This window comes from Acinonyx jubatus, chromosome F2 (assembly GCF_027475565.1).
Source record: "Acinonyx jubatus isolate Ajub_Pintada_27869175 chromosome F2, VMU_Ajub_asm_v1.0, whole genome shotgun sequence".
Classification (NCBI taxonomy): domain Eukaryota; kingdom Metazoa; phylum Chordata; class Mammalia; order Carnivora; family Felidae; genus Acinonyx; species Acinonyx jubatus.
Window position 1 is genome coordinate 4,602,229 of NC_069394.1, and position 15,165 is coordinate 4,617,393.

General features: G+C 52.3%; 1 protein-coding gene across 6 annotated transcripts in view; it reads left to right on the top strand.

Annotated features, from left to right (window-relative positions):
* COL22A1 (collagen type XXII alpha 1 chain) overlaps positions 1 to 15,165 on the top strand; it is a 259,422-nt gene that overhangs the window by 82,863 nt on the left and 161,394 nt on the right. For all 6 annotated transcript variants that reach the window (XM_053208097.1, XM_053208095.1, XM_027063837.2 and 3 more), the window contains one exon: positions 467 to 505. In XM_053208097.1, coding sequence (XP_053064072.1) covers positions 467 to 505 — 39 coding nt within the window. The remainder of the gene's footprint in view (positions 1 to 466; positions 506 to 15,165) is intronic.

A 15,165-nucleotide genomic window follows, 5' to 3' on the forward strand; every position in this document is an offset into this window, starting at 1 on the left:
CCTACAGAGATGAAATTGATTCGTGTTTGCCCAGGACAGAGGGTTGGGGGGGGGGGGAGGACACGAGGAGTGACCGCTAGTGGGTGTGGACTTCTTTCTCAGCTGATGAAAACATCCTAGAACGTTGACCATGGTGGTTGTTGCCCAGCTCTGTAAATATGCTAAAAACTATTGACTGGTACACTTTACGTCGGTGAATTACACAGCAGGTGGATTATATCTCCGTAGAGCTCGCAAGGAAAAAAAAATAATGGTACCATAATATTGGGTTGTTGGAAAAATCAAATGGGGTAATACCCACGAGAATCAACGCTCAGTAAGGGTTAGCATCTCTTCTGGAAGCTCCTGGGCAGGGCTGACGGGAAAGCATCTGACCCTTTGAGACCCTGGGGTGCTGATGCCATGTGTGACATCATGTCTGGAGATGCTCTCTAGTAAACCTTTGCTTCCTGCTTTCCTTTTCTAGGGCAGGGGGCCTTTTGTCCATGGAGAGAAGGGTGAAAAGGTAAGCATGTCCCTTTTATCGCTCCTCTGGGGGCTGTGCAGCTGGCCAGGGAGCACAGTGTGGAGGGTCGCCTGGGTTTGGGAGAGGTGGTCCACTGTCATGCCGTCTGTAAGAGTCCAAGGGGAGGGAGTAGCCTCGGCGTGTCCTCCCCTGACTTGGGCGGTTGGAGCACGTGCAGTGGCCAGCGCTTCCCGGCAGCAACGAGCATGAGTGAGCACGTTGGAGGGAAGCATCCCTGTAGGACGTGGGTGGCTGACACGTGAAAGAGCAGAGGGTGCTTGCTGGCACCCGTAGGGAGCAGGAACACGGAGCCACAGAAGTGCTTTGAAGAGCAGCACTAAGGAGGATGTTAAGTAGAGCGTGTTTGGGCCTCGTGTGCAGTTTGGGAAGGTCTGTGCACGGTCGGACACGCTGGGCAAGTTTGAGTCACAGGTGCCAGATGGGTGTGAGGCGAAAGGACCAGAGGAGTCCTCAGGAGGCTTGCAGAAGTTTCAAGGGGAGATGGTGAGGAGCAGCGGGAGAGGCAGGCAGGGCGGTGGGGGGGACGGGAGGGAGGCGCGTGCGTGTTCTCCCCAGATACGGGTGTTGCACCTTCTCTCACTTCCTCATGACAAACAAAGCCCGGCAGATCCTGGACATTGCGGTTCCTTCTGAAGAAAGCTCTTGTAAGTGGTTTGTCTATACGGAGAAATAAAAATCAGGGTGGCACTAAAATGCCATTCGTTGACTCGCACGAGCCATTAAAAATGTACCTGCGTGCCCCCCCCTCTTTGCCCCGACCAGGAGACAGCCACAGGACTTCTAGGCGTGCATTTGTGCTAATGTCTCACCAGAGTGCAGGACTCAGAATGCACCGCTGGTGGACCCTGGATGGTTTTGTCCTCACACCCTCGCGTAGGGCTGGCCGTACGAGCAGGTGCCGCTCTGTCCCCTTATTGGGGAAACAGCTTTCATGTGGCCAGCCCGTTATCTCCCTGCAGGTACCCTTTTACCGAGCACTTTCACCCCAGAGGTTTCCTCCACAGAGATAAATCACGGACGCACAGAAGTTCACACTCCGCGTTTTACTCTGTGTAAGTCGTGAGACTGGACACGAGCATGTGCCGTGTAGCAGGCAGAGGGTGAATAAGTTACCGCACGGCTAAGGAATGCAGTGGTACTCGGGGATGCCGGACCACATCTAGACCAACGATTAATGACCTAGAAAATGAAAATAGTATTTTGTTCATTTTGAAAGCACATGGGAAAACATCTATCCAGTGTGACCCTAGCCCTGGGTGTGTGTGTGTGTGCACACGTGTGTGCACACAGTCACTCCTACAGGAGAGCAGTCTGAGAGCCAGCGTGGTACACAGCACAGCATGACTTTGCCACCAGTTTCCCAGTCTGGGTGTCCTGACACTGAAGACGGGACTGGTGGCCACCATCCATCCTTCCGGTGTGGTTTAAAAGCCCAGCACCTGGAGGCAAGATGCTCAAAGTCAGTAACCACTTTTGCCTATTGTTGCCAGCTTGCCAGGCTCCTGTGGGTCCGGAGCACAGGGATTAGCAAGAGACCCAGATGTTCCTATCAGGACTGGGGTTGCCGGAGCCCTTGAAGTACGGGTGCTGGGCCCGGGTGGTGCTTGGTGGGCGATACCAACATGTGTCTCCTGGACCAGCACGTCCTCTGGCTGGAGAGGTGTCCCCAGGCAGGAAGTGATGGGCCTCTTTTCTCTGTTGAGCAGTAGGTGCTGCTGGGCCTTGTCTGTTCTGGTTTAGCTCAGAAGGAGCAGCGTTATTCTCCTGATGCCTGGAGCCACCTCCCTGGTGCCCCAGACCCCTGCCTGCAGCACCACATTCAGGACTCGAAGCTGCCAGCTCACAGTCCCAGCCGGGGAGACCTTCTCACATACTTGGTGCTGGCAGGACAGATGGGCCACTGGACAGACTTCTACCAGTTCTGGCTCTGTCCTTAGTTGACATTCTCTTGCAGTTGGACATTTTTAGCAAAGTCTGAGTCTGGAATCTGCCACATATTAGCTGTGTGATTTGGGGTGAGTCACCTCCCTCTCTGGGCCTCTGCTTCATCATCTGTAAAAGCGAGGGGGTGGGACGAGATGATGCATAAAGGCTCTTGCAGGCGGCAGCTCTGAGACTTGGGAATCAGCCCAACCCAGCCCGATTCCCCAGGGCTGTCTTCTGCAGCTTAGAGTCTCTGCTTCCCCCTCGAGGATGAGCCAGGGCGAGGGTGGGTCACGGGGACTGATAGAGTCCACAGAGCAGAGAAGGTCACCGGTGACTAATGCATTTGGACAGGGCCCAACAAACTTCTGCACTTGAATATTGTCCCCATAGCAGGTGCCTCGAGTGAGGGGATTGGATGGACTAGAGCCCAGTGGGTCCAGGGATTGTATTTCTCTGATCGTGGCTGTGTGTCTTGTTTCTGGCATGTAATTAACTGTGAGGATGTGTGTTGGCCTCTAGGAGGGCCAGCGTGCCCCATACCTTAGGTCTCGTGATGAAGACAGTGCATTAGGGAGGGCACTACTTACGCCCATTTCACAGATGGGGAGAATAAAGCTTAGAGGTCAAGTGACCTGCCCAGGGTCACAAGTTAATGGGATGGTGGGAAACATAATCACTGGTTATTACTAAAGGGAAGGGCAGGCAGCTGGAGGGCTGATTAAAGCCCCCCTTCCCCAGCAGCTGAGAAAACTGGCTCTCAGAGAAGGTAGGTGACTGGCCCAAGGTCACACGGCTCTTGGCCTCCTGACTCTCCTTGGCTCCCACATCAGATGCCCTAGACCATTGCATGGTGCCATGTTCCTGGACTGCTTCTGCCCCTTGTCTTGGAAGCTGATCTCCTCTCTGGTTCCCATATTCACCAGAGAGTTCTTGGGGCCAGTCTCCCCCAGTGTTTTAATATATGTGAAATCAGACTAAGGTCAGGGGGGGCAGCCTTTTAGGGGATGCCCCCAAACTGCTGCCCACAGCCCAGGCATTGTGGCCGTAAACGGAGAGGAAAGGAGGATGAACCTCTGAAGCATCTGGGGCACAGCTGGCATCAGGCATGGGCTTTGCCACATGAGCGGATGGATGAATGGATTTGGGGCTCCGTCACCCAGGACTGAGGACCAGCTTCACCCAGTAGGGAGATCACAGACTGCGTGGAGGAGACCCAGCTTCAGAATCTGGCTCTACCTCGTGCTGACCCCATGTCCGTCCTTGGTCTACTCTGAGCCTCAGTTTCCTCTTCTGTGAAAGGGGGAAGGGGAGGGTAATGGTTCTCACCACCGAAGGAGGCAGTGTACATGAAGGGGTTGATGCAGTGCCTATCGAGCTGGTGATGCTCTGTTCCTGTTACTCCCATAATCTTCAGTTAATTTCCAGCTCATTTGGTGGTGGTGATGAGGGCATATAGCCGCTGCTCTGGGCTGGGCTAGACCAATTCGGGTGCAGTCAGAGAGAGCAGGGAGGGGTGATGACCTCTGTGCCCTCTGCCCTGGGTTCTTCCCTGCAGAGAAGATTGACCAGCACAGTGAAACGCTGGCATGAGGGTTCCTTTGGGTGGGCACTGAGTCGGTCTGGGTGCCATGGAGGTGAAGTCTACGGCATTATCCAGACCGTGAGCCCCACCAGTGGAAAGATTTAGAAACAACAGAAACAAGACCAAAATGTGAGTTTCCAGTGAGCTTCTTCGTGGTGCATCCTGGGGGTCTTTCTGCTGTGGGGACCAATGCTGCCTCTGGAGGAACCCAGAGCCACTGGGTTGTGTCCCGTTCCTGGGCCCACAGCGCCCTCTGGTGTCTGCACGCCAGAGCATCTGCTCCAATTTCCCTCTGCAGGGCTCCTGCCTAATGTGACACTGGGCACATCTCTGCCGTTCTGGGGCTGTCGTCTTTTCTTTAGAAACCTGGCAACTGGTGGGGGAAGGAAGGAAGAGGAATTCTTGGTTTTGTGCTCAGACCTGGGTTCAGGTGATGGAAGGAAAGCAGGTTTGGGGAGCTGGGCAGACATGGCTTGGATCCCAGCTCTGCAGAGGCTGGGTGATCTTCGGCTGGTGTGTCCCTGAGCCTCAGTGTCCCCTCTGTAAAGTGGGTGCAGTGGTGCCTTCCCTGTGTGGCGGTTGTGGGGATCATGGGAGGTTGCTCATGCCTGTAAAAGCACCTGGCTTAGTCCCCGGCTCAGGTAAGCACATGTAAAAATCCGTTCCTTGCCTTTCTTGTCCTTCTGCTGGAAATTGCCAAAACCCGGGGAAGAGTAATGTGTGTTTCTTCAGCAGAAAGCATTCAAGTACCTTGTATGAGAGAGGGTGGTGGGCTCACAGAGCCCTAAAACCTGGGTTGGGGCCCCCGCCAGGGGCTCGTTCACCGGTTCCGTGGAGGAAACAACGTGCCTGAGCACAGCCATGTGGTCCAGAGTGTGATTCTTGCGGGTCCCTAGATAAGCCGGGTTGTGGCCTCCACCCGCCATGCTGTTGACAAACACTCAGGACCCTGTCTGAGCCTCAGGGACCGAGGAGCAGAGGACGGTCACATCAGCAGAGCACCCCAAGGGCTTCCTAGGATAGTAGGTGTTGTACTGGGGGGGGGCGGTGGCGAGAAGATGCATCCCCCCAAAAATGTCTAGGAAGTTATCATGAGCACAATTCATATGAAAGGAAAGACAGAAACAGAAACAAAAATACCACAAGCTGAGTCTGTCTTTTGTAAGTACTCGTGACAACTACAATGGCAACGAGAAATGGGAAACAAGCTAATGGAGTATCACGTTGCAGCAGCCAGATGGGCATAAGTGAGAATTAGGAACACCTTACGATAGGGAGCTATGCATGCAACATAATGCAAATGAAATAGAGGCCAGGAAGCCCTACGTGCTCACACATAAAAAGACATGTGTGCGGTGCAAACAACCAGCACGTTGGGGCAGTGGGATTTGGGGGGTTCCATATGTCTTGTTAATTACTCTTCCTGGTGCTACAACATCTGTAAACATTTAACCAAAGACTAAGTCTTAACATAATGAAAATCCTTTTAAATATAGTACATTCACAATGTTTGTGCGTGAAATCCCCAAGCGGCGTGATTTTGGAGTGCGGAACCCTGGACGGCATGACGGCCGTGGGTCCAGATGGCAGGACAGGGTAGTGGCTGCGGACTGGGCTTTGGGAACCTGGAGCTGCCCCTCTCCTGCCGCATAACCTTGGGGAGGTCTCCACTGCTCTTAGTGCCTCAGTTTCCTCTCCTGTGCATAAGAGAGACTAGAAACAACCACGCTCTCCTAATGTTGACATGAGGGTTCATTAAATAAGGGGATCCAGGAAAGAACTTCACAGGCCCCTGCTAAATAACGACTTCGGCAAGCATTAGCAAGAGTCAAGTGCAAGCCATCCACGCTCCAATTCCCTGAGCAGGAGGATCCGTTCAGACACATTATCTAAGTTAGACCCAACCATACAAACTCAGTACTTCTGCTTCGAAGCCTGAAGGCAGATGTTCTCTCCCTGGGCCCGCGGCTGTGAGGATGACAGCCTTGATGCTCCTCCAGCCATTTTTGCTGCAGTGAAATGAGCCAGTTGGAGCAGGGCGAGGTGACCCTCAGAGGTCGGCCCCGAAATGGATCCTTGTAAGTGATGCTGCTGAGCGACCATGCGGACAGCATCTCCGGCTGCTCAGACACACCACACGCTACATTTCCTGCCAGCGTTGTCTTTATGAACAGCAGCCGGCACTAATACTCCCAATTAGAGTGGGGTTGGGATGTGGAAGGGGCCCCAGGCAGGGCCAGTCAGGACCAGGGTATGGAGGTGGGGCAGGGCTGGGTGCCTGGAGTGGCGCACCGTAGGGACAGCATAGGGAGAGAGCTCCACAGCCCCTCATCAGTGCTGCTCACACCTTGCAGGTAACAAGGGCATTTGAGACCCGTAGGGGACGAAATTGGGGCAGAGTGTCCCATAGAGCCATGCTTGGGTCAGCAACTCAGTACTCAGCATTTGGTAGAAGGGAAGAAACTCAAAAACAACAATGACCAGAAAGTCCTTTCTTAAGCATTTCTGCAGAAATCCATATGGCGATAAATAAAAGTTCAGATGGATTTTGTGCTCAGATTTCACGGTGTGGTGCACCGGAAAAAATATACGAGCAAACAGAAGAAACTCGGCCGAGTTTTATTGGGCTGGCTGGCTCAGGTCACGCAAACATCAGTTCCTTGTCTTTTATGGCTTTTTTCCAATCTTCCCGGGATCACAAACCCGACAGGACCAACTCGGTAAAGGAGGAAACTGAGTCAAACCAGTAGCCAAGGTGTCGCCTTCTCGAAATTTTGACCGAATGTCCTGAAGGGAATGCCAGAGCCGCGAGCAACGAGCCGGAGTGTCCTGGGGTCCTCGTGTCCTAGGAGAGCCTTTGTGCGGTGGGTCATCACGAAGCTGAAGAAATAAGATGCTGAGTGGAAAACTCAGGAGAGTCCAAGGCCATCAGGATGCAACTAAGGAGGGTTGTTCGGAACGAGGTTCATAGTGGTTGGCAGAGGCAACCTGGTCCCTGGGTCTGGAAGACTAGGTTCTGCACGTGTTCCTCCAAGGACAAAGAGGCATCCTCCACGTTGCTATGGACCCTGAAGTCTCCAGCCTCTCAGGAAAGGCAGCCAGCTGGAGAGAAATTGGGGACCCACCTGCCAAGAAGTCACTCCCAGCAGTGGGGCAGGGCACCTGGAAGTCCTCAGTTCCAACTGTGCTTCTCTGGGACATGCCATCTTGTCCGAAACATGCAAGTGGCCATGAATTTACGTTTGATTATAAAATGCTGTTGTGCCACTGGTCCCTACTGAGCTGTGCTCAGCATCAAGAGTTAGCTGGCAGATAAAGTCCACGTGTTTGGAGCGCACTTCACACGTGCTGCTGTGACGGGGCCCCAAGACACCCTTCTCCCCCTGCATCTGTGTCTTGCCGATTCTGCGCTCATGTTCCCAGGGCTTCCTCTTGGTGTTTCTCCTCCCTGAGACTGCTTCCTCCTTGTGCATCCACCAGTGTGCTCTGCCTCTTGGAATACCAGAGATGCTTCTGACCCAGTAACCCTCGAGCCCTCATGCATGGGGCCAGGAGGCCCCGCAGGGCACCATCTCATCCATTCCTCTCTCCGCAATTCATGGCAAAGCCATTGAGTCTTGGAAAACACACACATTGATGTTTTCACTGTAAGATGCTGTAGGAAGAGGGCAAAGTAGTTTATCATACGCTCTGGCTTGCTCAGAATCCTAACAGCTACCCATTTAGGGGCACACAGGGCACCCTCGGACTGGGGAGGGACAGTGAAATGAGGGACATGAGCCTTAAGGTATTATTAATGCAACCGTTTGCACCTGAGAGCCCAGAGGATGATGAGGAGTGTCCACAAAAAAAGTCACTGGCCACTGCGCAGCTGATTGGGCAGAGCAGGTAAGAGCTAGGAATGATCCCATTTAAGCCTGGTCTGAGCTCACTGAGGGCCTTTCCTGTGAAGCCTTCACGGCAGTGCCTGGGGATCTTATTGTGGGGAACAGTCAGACCAGCTGTCGCAATGGCACCAACATGGCAGACACACTGTGTGCTGTCTCCAGGGTAAAGAACAGGTCCTCCCCTGAGCTACTTCTTCTCTTTGGTGTCTTTCAAGGCCAGGCTGTCTGAAATTGTGAGGTGACGTATCATGGAATCTTTGTAGAATGGCTTGCAGAATTGGTGGGGGTGAAGAGAGGGCCTTGCCACATAGGGATTTTCTTCCTCTTGACTCCTTTCCAGACCAGGGACCAAGAAAGGTTTCTAGAAACCACACAATGCTACTTCTACATGTGTGGGGTTTCTGGTGTAAGTGAAATGTGGCACAGCAAGGAGCAGTGGGCACATTTTTATTTCATGGATTCTTTCTGAGAGGATGTAGAGGCGTTAGCAATAGGAGCCATGCACAGCCCAATGGCCAACGTGTGGGGATTTTATCTGGAATGGCATAGTGACTTCATCTCAAAGAAAGTGCCGTGTTGTGGAAAGAATCCTAACCGCTTTTATTGAGCTCTTGGTGTGTGCCAGGCTGTTGAGTTTGAGTATCAGCCTCGTGCAGCCTCTTAGGGAGTCTGAGGCATGCCCAAAGTCACAGAGTGACCCGCTGTTATCCATGGCACTGGCCAGTGCCAGTTTTCCACCCTTCTCTGAAAGCAGTGCTGGTATCTGGGAATCCTCGACCCTCAACAACTGTGTCCCTTGTGGGAATTGGCTTATTTCATGTAATGACTGCATTGTGGAGCTTCTGAGCCATAAAATGTAAATTATACGTGCGTGTTTGTATGTGTGAAGCTCCTAAGATATATTTATGCCATTGCCTCTAGCTCTGGGTTCCTTTCTCTTTGCTCACGGCTGGCTTAATCAGCAGCCCCATCTCCTATTGTTAGCCTCTGCATTAATGTGCATTATTCATGGTTATTGAGTTGGATAACTGTGGTTGAAGGCCTTCTATTTTTATAATAATTAAAGGGTTTAGGGGAAAATAAGTTTAGCTGCTTCTCTGCCCTCACGTAGCCTTGTGGGTTGGGGGCAAAAGACTGAGAGAAAAATGGTGCCACAGCCCCTGTCCGTGGTGCTGAAGGACACGCTTGGGGAAGTTTGAGTTCACGGGATCTCACAGCCCCAGGCAGAGCTGGAATAGGAAAGTCTGCACCTTTCCCCAGCTCTGTCTGACACTCAGGCACTTGCCAAGTCTAATGGGCCAGTCACAGGACCAAGGGCTTAGTATAGGAGGTGGGGAGCACTTGTGAGGAGGACAAATGCTGGGCTGCAGGACCGTTGGATGGGGCAGGAGACAGGGGAGGCTAAAGACGTTGACCCTGGACACAGCCTGGCGGCTTCGGACCCTGCTTGGCCACTTGGCAGCTGTGTAACGTTGTGCAGTTCCTCAACCCCTTAGCCCTTACTTTCTTCCTGTATAAATTGGTGACTGATACTACCTGTCTTAGAGAGTTGCTCATAAGGACAAAATGACCCAATGAAAATAAAGACTTATATTTGTAAAAAAAAGTGCTCATAAATATTAAGTATAATTACCATTACACCAGCATAGTGTTACATTTTTTATACGCCAGATGATGTCTTCAGCATCCCGGCCATCGGTGAGGTCTTATCCCCAGGGGTGGCTGGCAGTTGTGAAATGTCCGGGCTCCCTCTGTTTCCTGAGGATGGCCTGACTGTAAGTCTGTCAGCCTCCCAAAGCCTGGAGAGTGTTATTGGAAATTTGTGTTCCAGATGGGGTGTGTTGTGGTATGGGGTGTCCTTTCCTTTCCTCCGTTCATATAGAATAATTTGTAGAGCCTCTAAGAATCTAACAGCACCTGGTATCTGTGAGTACCGTGGTCTGCCAGGACTCATGGACATGCTACTTAGCTTGGAGGTAAATACTGCTGCCCTCATTTTACAAGTGTATTCACCGTGTGACCAGGAACCATGTGAGTTTCTCTCTCTGTGTGGTCAAGCCAGGAGCTGTGCTCGTGTTTTCTGACCCCACAGCTGGCATTTATCAGTGCTGAGCAGTGTTTCTCAGACTTGCCAGCATCTGAATCACCAGGAGTGTTTATTAAACCAGTGTGCTGGGCCCCACACCCAGAGCGTCTGGTTCCGTGGACTGGGAGCCGGGCAGAGAATCTGTCTTTCTAGCAAGGCCCAGGAGATGCTGATGCTGCTGGCCCAGGAGCCGCTCGTTGAGGGCCACTGCCCAGGGGACTCCTCAGACCCCACCTACATGATCTATGGTCTCTTACCAGGTGAACCAAGAGTAATACTAATATGCTTGTCTAGCAATGAGGCGATCTCTTTGTCAACATTTGGAAAAAAGTCTGATAGTCAGTTAACCAAAAGAACAGGGGAAGTATCTTCTCTATCTTTTCTCTGTATTTTTCCCAGTGAGTAACCACATAATTCCTGGACCTCTGGTTTGACAGCGGGTGTGGGTGGATGACTCCTGCCCCTTGTTACCCTCCTGGGGGCTCCCAGTGAGACCACAGAGGCAGTGTGTGGGGGCGGGGGGTGGGCAGAGAGGTCCACCAAGACATGGCTTCAAGGTCCTGAGACTGAGCTGGGGAAAGCCCCTCTTCCCTGAGCCCTGCTTATCTCCTGTAACGGGTTTCACGTACATCATCTGTTGTCATCCTCTTAATCTGAGTGACTTCCTTTTTACAGGTGAAGAATGGGAGTTTGGGTAGTTTACCCAAAATAATAATTTCTGATGCTTGTCTGAGTTTACCTACATTTAAAGCCTTTCCCCATTGTCTTCAGGCATCTAACCCACCACCTTGGGCCAGAGGTAACAGTCCTTCTCGTGTTACCTTTTGCGCAGGTGAAGGAGCTGTGACCCGGGAGGGGAAGTTGCTCATTCCACTCAGCTAATGGATGGCAGAGGCTCCTTGCCAGTTCATACCCTTCTCCTCTGGTCTAGTCCTGTTGCTTTCCCTTCTATCTTGTTCTTTATTTCTCTCTCTCTTTTCTTTCCTTCCTTCCTTCCTTCCTTCCTTCCTTCCTTCCTTCCTTCCCTTCATTTCCCTTCTTTTGTTATACTTTACCATGGATCCTTAGCTACACATATCCCCTTTAAAACATTCCCTGTACCTGACTTGACCAATTCCTGGAGCATCTCCGTTCTTCTCCTTTTTTGACCCTCCCCACAGGTTTAAGAATGTGTTTCTCATTCTCAGGAGAATGCAAACAACTGTCATTTTAATTACGTCCACACCCCTTTTTCCATCTGAGAGCAGTGTGGGTCTCTATCCTACAAATGATGAAGTGGGGCTCAGAGACAGTGAGTGGGTTTCATGACGGGATCGGGCAGGCGGCCCAGGGCTGTAACTTGCCTTTTGCAAAGACGCTGCTGTCAGCTGATGGGGAGTCCACCTGGGGGATTTTGGAAGGTGTGTTATAGGGCATGGTGGTGTTCTGGGAGGCCAAGCTTAGGGGACACAAAAACATGCAATAGCTGAGGCAGGTTGACAATTTTCATAAGAGCAGAAACCCATCTGAAAAATGCCTGGATCTCATGAGGATTTACAAGTGGAAATTTCTCAGAATCTGTTTTGCAGTGCTGGCATGGTTATCCTTATCTTTTAATAAGATTGAAAAGAGATGCTATCCTCTTGGACAAAGAAAACATTCGCCTCTAAAGAGGCATCCAGACAGTTTCTTAGATGACTAAACAAGGGTGGCCCTCCCATCATGGAGAAGTGGCTGGTTTCATGATACCAGTCGCCTAAAACCAATTTGCTAAGCTGCTCATGTCCTTGGGATGCACAAATCCTGTACCTAGATTTGTGATCCCTATTTATACATGAAGACTGAGTGTTAGAGCATTTCACAAACTAGACCATGACCATCTGTACTAAGTGATGGAGGGTTTGAAACCACAGTTTGCTGGCTCTGGTTTTCTACACCTGCTGTCCTCTGTGCCCCTGAGGTTTTCTTACCCACAAGCCTAACTTTAAAGTAGAAGGGCCTCCCTACTGTCTCCCTTACAAGCCCACAGAGCTTAGGAAGGGATTGAAGCACACAGCACTGGTGGGGTCTTGTGCCAAGCAGGCAGTATTGACAGGGAGATGCTGATGCCGTGACACCCCTACTCATGGAGCTCCTGTCTAGTGGGTGAGACAGATTCACCCAGAGCCATCTACTGGGCATCTGTTGGAAAGCACCACCAGGGCTGGAATGTGACAACTGGGCAGAGGGAAAGTTCCAGAACTCTGTGGAGTTCTCTCTGGCATTGTCTCTGGTCTCCTCCCTGTCTCCCTTTATTAGATGGTCCTGGGAGCTCCAATGCCCTACTACCCTCCTCCCCTTTATTCCTGAGGCAGGAGCCAACCCAGACACCCCTTCCCCTGCCTTCAGCTGCAGAAGCCAGAAGACAGAATGGCCTTTCAAGGACCCACCATCTTAACTGGGTAACCAGCACCTGGGGTGAGCTCTGCAGCGGCTCCCACAATAGGCCTGATTCTGAAGGGAAGCGCCATTGAGGGCAGGTCCTCAAAGGAAGTCCTTACTCTTCTCTGACATTCCCCCTTTTGGGAAATCTTGCATTTAGCCCTAGAGCTGTAGAAAAGCAGAGTTAAGTGGGCAGGGGTCCCTGCCATCTGTAAATGCACATGCCATGCACTCAGATTGGTGCAGGATGGGACGGGATAAAACATGGGTCTTGGAGATGAGGCAGCTGGGGAGCTAAGCCTGCTGCCCTATGCCTGACCACCAGCCTCCTGGCTTCATGCGGAGCGCCGGCCTCCAGTCAGGCAGTTGAAGGAGCTCTGATGCTTTCCCAGGGAGTAAGGGTTGGCTGAGGCCATGGGGGAGGAACTAGGTCCTTGGAGAAGGGGAGCGAGGCTGGGCGCCCAGGCACTGCTGCCTCAGCCTGCCCACCCCGGCCATGCCAGCCACTAGGCGGACTCAGGCAAGCGTGGGCCCTCTGTGTCCATGTGTTCCACGTAAAGCGAGAAAGACACTTGTGAACATGCCCTGAACCAGTGTGTGCAAACGCTGCTCAGGGGCAGAGTCTGGAGCCCAAAGATGGGCTTCCGTGTACAGATGCTGTAACTTCGGACAAACGATAGAATCCCCGTGCTTCCATTTCATAAACTGTGAAATCAAGATTGTAGTCGCGTCTCTTTTGTAGAAGCGTCCCGGGAGGAGTCAGAGGCATTGCTGAAAGGGAAGTGCTCCGTGCTCGGCATGTAGTGAATCCTCAGCGGGGCCTGTCGGCCAGTAGCAGCCTCTTCAGCGTCGCTTATTGTTATGTTATGTTGGTATTAACATCGCTGTGATGTTCCCGGTGGTTCTGCCACTCTCGGTGCTAACGGAGGGGTGCTAACGGGTGTTCGGTCCGTGCTCGGGATCTCAGAAACCACTTCCGCCTGTCCCGGGTGCCTCCTTCACGTCTGGACCATCGAGTTCCAAAATAGGGACTCATCCGCGAGGTAGGGCCTCATCCCCATTGTGCGGACGTGTAAATGGTGGCTGAGAAATCGCCTGTTGTGGCAGCCTCTGCTCGTAAGGAAGCTGCAGGCAGTTCGACCCCAGAAAGTGTGCCCGCCAACTCAAACTTGTTCCGAGGGAGCAGCGGCCACAGAAAACCCTGGGTCCCTAATACTGAATGACCTTTCATCATGTGAAGCATCCGTAGACTGCTCACCTGCCCCCTGTATCCGACCAAGGACAGCCACCCACGTGCACCTGAAGACCAATGAGGAAGTCTCCTCCCTCCCCAAACCACACCTAAGTACGATGCTGGCCAACTGGAGACCGTCTCGACTTTCCTCCTCCTACTCTGTGAACAATTCTCCTTTCTAGCCCTTCGGAAGCCTTGCCAGTGGCAGCCTGGATTCTTTAACGCAAGGGTGTGAAGGCCTTGGTTCTGCCCGTGATGAGGCGCAGTGAAGTGTACGTGCATCTCCCCGTGTGCCCTGAGCCACCCCAGCCCCCCACATGCCCTGTGGCCAGATTGAGTGGGCAAGGACACTGGAGAACCACCATCAGCAAGCATAGTCAAGGCTTCAAGGAAGCCTGCTGTAAAGGAACCTGTTTAACTGAGTTTAACTCTGTATTTCTGTATTTCACAAACCCATTTGGCCGAAGAACCCCCTACCTTCCCACACCCCCCCTCACAATTTAATTACAAATCAAACTGGTGTCACCCAGAACAACTTTGGAAATGTTACAGGGAGCACCGTGGAGACATTCAACACTTACAAAAACTTTCCGGTGGCTGTGATTGTTCCCATTTTACAGAAAGTGAAACTGAGACCACCAGGTACTAAGCTGTTTTCCCCAAGTGTCCCTCCTTCCTCTAAGCGAGGGTGGCGGGAGCTGGCATTCAGCCTACTACGTCCTTGATGCTCCATCCCCTGGGCTGCCTTGCCTGGAGACATCCCTCCTCTGGAAGCTTCCACCCATGCCAACAAATCCCTTCAGTCTCCAGGACGGGACCCTCCTGGCCTTAGCATAAGAACCAAGCACTTACTAGCAGATGAGTGTGTTGTGTGGGCACAGGTGCCCTGTCTCCACCATTAACTTGCTCTGCGAGGACGGGAGGACACACCTTGTGTGATGTGGCACACACATGGCACACGGTTGACAGCATCATTTCCCTGCTGCAAGTGTGCCTGGGGCGGTGTGGTTCCATGTAACCCTCAGCAATCACGGGCAGGAGCTGCGATGACTGTGTACCGCCCGCAGCCCAGTGATGCTCCCACAGCTGAGTGTGCACTTTCTTCCCCAGCCCTCGCTGACCTTGCGGTGGTCCTGCTGCTGGCCTCCTCATCCACCAGATGACAGGCCAGTGGCACATGGCCCTCCAGAGTGGCTGGTGTGAGGTCACACAGCTAGAAAGGTGCAGAGCTGGGACACAGACTCACGTCTGTCTGACTCCAGGGCTCCAGTTGTCTGTCTGTGTGTTTCTGTTTTCAGTGTCACACTGGCTCAGAAGGGATGTTGAGTCCGTGGAAGGCACTTCATAGAAATTTAGAAATTTGGTATGTGTGTGCATGTTTGCAGACACACATTTGCACACACACAATTTATAGGTGAACCTGGAAATGCACAATGTCTGACGCACCTTTGAGAAGCAGGACCTGCCTCGCGGGGTCATTGGCAGTCTGCGTAAGACCGTAGAGGTAGAGGACACAGTGCAGCA